This window comes from Corylus avellana, chromosome ca2 (assembly GCF_901000735.1).
Source record: "Corylus avellana chromosome ca2, CavTom2PMs-1.0".
Lineage (NCBI taxonomy): Eukaryota > Viridiplantae > Streptophyta > Magnoliopsida > Fagales > Betulaceae > Corylus > Corylus avellana.
Window position 1 is genome coordinate 20,744,361 of NC_081542.1, and position 6,107 is coordinate 20,750,467.

General features: G+C 33.0%; 1 protein-coding gene across 2 annotated transcripts; it reads left to right on the top strand.

The window, feature by feature from the left end:
- LOC132171401 (ankyrin repeat-containing protein ITN1-like) lies at positions 1-4,062 on the top strand. Of its 2 annotated transcripts, none has more exons than XM_059582707.1 (6): positions 1-122; positions 557-741; positions 1,607-2,089; positions 2,236-2,385; positions 2,904-3,325; positions 3,419-4,062. In XM_059582707.1, the coding sequence occupies exons 2-6, from the start codon at positions 579-581 to the stop codon at positions 4,031-4,033; spliced, it is 1,833 nt and encodes a 610-aa protein (XP_059438690.1). In that variant the 5' UTR covers positions 1-122; positions 557-578; the 3' UTR covers positions 4,034-4,062. The 2 variants fall into 2 exon arrangements, with proteins under 2 accessions (XP_059438690.1, XP_059438691.1); XM_059582708.1 differs by having other exon boundaries at positions 2,236-2,349.
- Positions 4,063-6,107: the final 2,045 nt, after the last annotated feature.

Sequence of the window (6,107 nt, forward strand, 5' to 3'; positions counted from 1 at the left end):
TAAGCAAAGCAGAGAGTTGCTTTAAATGCATGAAATTGAACTTCCTTCGGCTTATAGACATGCAGTACAACCTCCCCAGATGAGTGACTCTCAGTGCTTTGGTTTCCTGGTTTTATTAGCTGGTAAGGAACATGGATGTCCTTCTTGTCCAAAGTTCATTTTTATTTATGTTTCAAATCTTTGTGTGGCCCTTTGTTAATTAACTTGGTCTAAAGGAAAAGGATTATTTTATTCTTACCTTTGTATCACTATATTGTTTCATTTTCTAACACTAACAAAGCATCATATCTTTTCTTTTCTTTTTTCTTTTTTTTTTTTTGTTCTTCTTCGGAATCCGGAAATCAAAACCTTGGTACTTTTGTCTGAATTTAAATTAATAGTATTATGTCCCAAAATTCAAGGAAGAAAACTTGAAATGCGCAAGAAAAATGAAAAAAAAAAAAAAAAAATTACAAAATGCATTTACTCTTGAATAATTTCCCCTCGATCTCTCTCTCTCTCTCTCTCTAAATCTTTAACATATCTGATAATGCTTCATATGTCAATTTTCTATCAGATTTATTTTTATAAAACCAGAAATGGCTGAACATACTATCGACATGACTCATAATAATGGAAGACAGAAGGGAAAGGAAAAAGTAGGTGATGATGCCGGAGATACTAGTCGTCGCTCGATCATATCTGAGGAGCCAAGTTCTGGGATATCGGAAGGAGAATCTGATCAAAATCAAACTAGTGGGAGTAAGTGCCTCTCTCTTTCTCTCTGGTCATATGTAGTAACTGAGTCACAGCTGACCGAGTTATCCTTTCCATTCTATCTTGCAAAAACTTCAATTTGAATGTTCTCTTCTGTAGGCCTAAACCATCATGTTGCGACAATTAGCTCAAATTCTCTCAGTAATACTAGTATAGTTAGCCAGTTGTCGGAACTGAGTGAATGGAGCGTGAGCGAAGCGAACGTATGGTACAGGGTATTTTGGAGTTTTTTAAAATACGTTCGTATAACTAGAGTTTTCTTACAAATATTTTATCCTATAACAAAACCCTAAATCATTAAATAATGAAACATAGTCGCGCTTTCATGTGAATGTAGGTAGAATATGCCGAACCACGTAAATTTGTGTTTGTGTCTCAATTTTCTTTTGCCCTCTCTTTTCGATTCCGTATTATTCATCATTATTATGCATAGGTAGAATATGTCGAACCACGTAAATTTGTGTCTCAATTTTCTTTTGCCCTCTCTTTTCGATTCCGTATTATTCATCATTATTATGCATAGTAACAACACATAATAACAAATAATAAAACAAAAAACAATTACAAACATGAATGCTAGCACACAAAGGAAAAATGAAGATGAAGACAAAATTTCACTTGCTGCAGGTATGTAAGGTCATTAGATAAACTAGTTATTCTAACATTGTTGGGAAATAAAGCGGTTATGGAGTTTTTACCAAAAGTATATTAATATACATAGTGGAACACAACTTTAGCCCAAAAGCCTAAACATCTTAGCATGCATCCAAGTGTCCTGATTTTTCACCAAAAGTTGTAATTAATTAATACGTTTGCTCTTTTTTTGTTTCTTTTTCTTCTTTTAAAAAAGAAAATCTAGAAGAACACGGACGGTGTGCTCTCCTCCTTCGAGCTGCCTTAAAAGGTGATTGGGCGGCTGCCAAACCTTTTCTTAAGAATAAGTCAGACTGTCTTCAAGCTCACATTACGAAAGAGGAAGCGACAACACTTCACATTGCGGCGACTGCAGGACACACCACTTTTGTAGAAGAATTGTTGAAATTGGTGGGGCCGATTCAGCCGGAGGACTTGGAATCGAAAACCAATTATGGATTTACGGCCCTCCACTCTGCTGCTCAATCAGGAAACGTCAGAATCGCTATGCAGCTGGTGAAAATCAACGATAAATTGCTATTGAATACTTGTAATATGGCAAACGCACCACTCATTGTTGCAGCTTATCTAGGACATACAAGCATGGTCTCCTATCTATTTTCTGTGACTCCTTTTGAAGAATTGACTAAAGAAAAACGCATCGACCTCCTTCATGTTACTATTTACAATGATATGTATGGTAAGCCCAACATCTTACTATAACTTTTGTTTGAGGAATTTGAGGCAGTTAAACAAGTTGGATGGAATTACAGCGACCATATTATAAGCATTTCTTAACCAACCTTTGGACAATAATTCACTTAATTTGCCCTTTTTTATGGACAGATATAGCATTGAAAATTCTAGAAAGGGATCCTAACATAGCAAATGCCGGCACTGAATGCTGGCAGGAAGCGATGGAAATGTTGGCGAGGAAACCTTTCTCAATTGGCAGCGAAAGTAAGCTATCATTCTGGAAAAATCTCTTACACTCTTGTTAGTTTGCCTCCAACCCAAGCTTAATTCCTCAATTGAAAAGTGACATACGATATTTCCCAATAGTTCTTTTATTTCATTCACCACAACTTGATGACAATTTTACTCAAATTAATTACCTTGGCATGGAGAAATGCTTTTATTTGATTTGATCAAATCTTTAGATTATATCTACTTCTAAACTAGGGAGAATTCTATGAGATAATTAAGTTATTTTCTATCAACTATATGTCTGAATCTATTGTAATACTTGTAACCGTTTCTTTTATACACACACAAGATAAAAGCGTGGGGAGTAGTGTTTTCCTATTTAGGCAAAAGCTAGCATTTCTTTTTACTTAAATTCAAAAGATAGAAGAGATTTAAAGTGCATGGGTTATGCAAAGACAAAATTTATCTTAAGAAGTCAGTAATTAGAACACAAGTAGCCGTATCTAATGCTTTAGCTATCTTTGTTTAATATTTCGTTATTACCAAACCATTTCTTATTTCTGAATAGATTCTTTTTTCAACCACAGGGTTCAAAGGGATTTGTAACAAAGCTTTCATGAAGACATTAGCCCATGAACTAGTTGAAAAACTTTGGACAAAGGATCTCTCATCAAACTTGGCTCACAACAATATCGCTTTAATTTTTGAAGCTGCAAAAGTTGGAAATGTTGAATTTATAATTATACTTACCCACTCTTATCCTGACCTTATATGGCAACAAGACAAAAATAAAATGAGTATATTTCACTTTGCCATTTTATATCGACAAGAGAGTGTGCTGAATCTAATATATGAAATAGGTGCTAGCAAGGATAGCCTTACATCCTCTGCTACTGAAGATTACAAAGAAAACATGTTGCATTTAGCTGGAAAATTAGCTCCTTCAGATCGACTAAATATTGTATCAGGAGCAGCCCTTCAAATGCAACGAGAGTTGTTGTGGTTTAAGGTGAGTGACAATATTATTTAATTTTTTTTTTCTAGTTGCATATATAATGGTTCAACTATTACCTGTCAATTAATTATACTTGGTCAATTGTAGGAGATAGAAAAGATTGTGCCGCACACATACGTGAACAGAGTGAATTCGAAAGGCCAAACACCTAAGGAAATTTTTACAAAGGAACATATAAATTTGCAGAAAGAAGGTGAAAAATGGATGAAAGATACAGCAAACTATTGCATGCTTGTGACAACATTGATTGCCACTGTGATTTTTGCTGCAGCCTTTACTGTACCAGGTGGCAATAATCAAGATACAGGAACTCCTATTCTTTTGAGAAGTAACTGGCTTATTGTATTCTTCATATCAGATGCAATAGCACTGTGTTCCTCTTTGACTTCAACAATAATTTTCTTGTCAATTCTCACGTCTCGTTACGCAGAAGATGATTTCTTAAAATCATTACCTACAAAGTTGATGTTGGGACTTGCCACACTCTTCATTTCCATGGCGGGCATGATGGTAGCCTTCAATGCAACTTTCTTTTTGGTGTATACAAGCACAAGGGCATGGGCTCCGATTGTTGTAGTTGCTTCAGCTAGTATCCCAATTACGTCATTTGTTTTGTTACATCTTAAACTTTGGGTTGATACATTCCTCTCAACATACAAGTCTAGATTTCTTTTTCAGCCATATAAACATAGACTTTTTTAGTGAAAGATGAAGATTGAGGAATTGATCAACAGATTGGAAGGAAATTAGGTTGTCGGAGGTTCACTAGACTTTGTACAAGGAAGGCCAAGAATGGATCGCAAATAAGTTTATATATACTAGCCTCTTTTCATTGTAATATAATTTTAACAATGTTTTTGCAAAAAGTTCTAGATTTTTAAAAATATAAAATTAAGAATTTAGCTTCACACTCAAAATGAATTAACCAATTAAGTTTATGGAAAAATCTAGGGATTACAAAATTACCTCAAATTTTTCTGTGAAATGGAAGTTCTATCGTCGACAATCACTACCCATATCTTGAAAATGGAGGACCAAGCCTTGATCCAAAACCCACGCTCAAACCCAACACGTGAGAAAGAGAGGGTGTGATTCGTGTGAAGATGAGCTAGGCGTGAGGATCGATGAGGGTCTCACAATCCAGCAACTTAGCCCCGTGATTCACATGCAGAGAGGAAGAGAAGTGAGTGTGAAAATGGAGGCTCACGGTTCAGCCATATATTAGGGGTGTCAATGCGGGCATTTAAACCGCTAACCGCTAATCGCTTAATCGCTTAACTGTATTAACCGCTAACCAGCTAACCGCTATAACCGCCTAGCGGTTAGCGGTCAGTGGTTATTGGGTTTACTAACCGTAACCGCTAACCGCTAACCGCTTTTTATATAATATATTTTTATAATTATAATTATAAAAATATTTATACATATAACATAATCACTTGATCATTAAATCACAATTTTTTTAAAAAAATAATTAAATCACAATTTAAGTATTAATATATTATCACTATATTTTATATGATTATATCATATAATCACTTGTTCATTAAATCACAATTTTTAAAAAAAAATTAAATTACAATTTGAGTATTAATATATTATCACTATAATTTATATGATTATATCACATGATCAATTGATCATTAAATCATTTGATTATATAATAACAAATTATACATATATAATATGACATAACTCATAAGTATACCAATTCATACTAATACAACAATTAAATATCTAGAGACTTATTTCCAATGTATGTTATAAACTTATAAGTTTATATATGTTATAAGTCTATATAAGTCTACATATGCATATGAATAATATAAATGTATAATATCAATACTTAATCATATGATTCAATGACAATTCAAATACTTTATTCAAGACTTCAAGTGAATTATATTATTAATGTACAATGATGATATAATTCGTATAATATCAAATTAAGTAATTGACATTGGATTAAATAATGACCAATGTGTTACTTATAAATACAATTTAAATATTAATGTATTATCATTATAATTTTAGTAATTTATATATTATCACTATAATTGATAATATAACGACTACCAATTTAGAAAGATGTTTTCCCAACACGTTAAGGAAGAGGATGATTTGGCATGTAAGTCGGAGTTTGATCGGTATTCATTGGATGAGTGTAAAAAAACAATAAAAGATTTTGATATTTTAGGTTGGTGGAAGGTTAATGTGTCCAAATATCCTATCCTCACAGAGATAGCTCGTGATGTATTTGCCATTCCTATTTTCACTGTTGCTTTTGAATCCGCATTTAACACCGGTGGGCGTGTTTTGGATTGCTTTAGGAGTTCATTGTCTCTACTTACCACTCAAGCCTTGATTTGCACACACAACTAGATAAAGAACTGCTTAAGCGATACCGAGTTGGAGGAATTTTTAACAGAATTTGATGAGCTAGGTAAATGTTTATAAATTAGTTATTTGCAACTTTATTTAGTTTTCATTATTTATTAATTTATTCTAATTATTTATTCATAGATGTGACTCAACCTTCAAGTTTAAATGCTGCTTCATCTTTTGCCAAGAGGTTTGTTAGTAACGAAGGTTATCATTTTTTGAATTGTCATAGTATTTTAATTACAATACAATTATATTAAGCATGTTTTGATATGTGTACATGCTTGTGCCTTAATATTATTATGTTTAAGTTTATAACTTTTCTTCTTTTGATGTCTACAGGATTTGCTAGAGGACCAAATGAGAGGATTGATGAAGTTTTAATGTTTTATTT

Excerpts from the sequence above, each read along its gene's own strand:
- LOC132171401 (XM_059582707.1), top strand. The coding sequence starts at position 579 with ATGGCTGAACATACTATCGACATGACTCATAATAATGGAAGACAGAAG. Across the intron at positions 2,090-2,235 it reads TATTTACAATGATATGTATG|ATATAGCATTGAAAATTCTA; the intron begins GTAAGCCCAACA and ends TTTTATGGACAG. Across the intron at positions 2,386-2,903 it reads GAAAAATCTCTTACACTCTT|GGTTCAAAGGGATTTGTAAC; the intron begins GTTAGTTTGCCT and ends TTTCAACCACAG.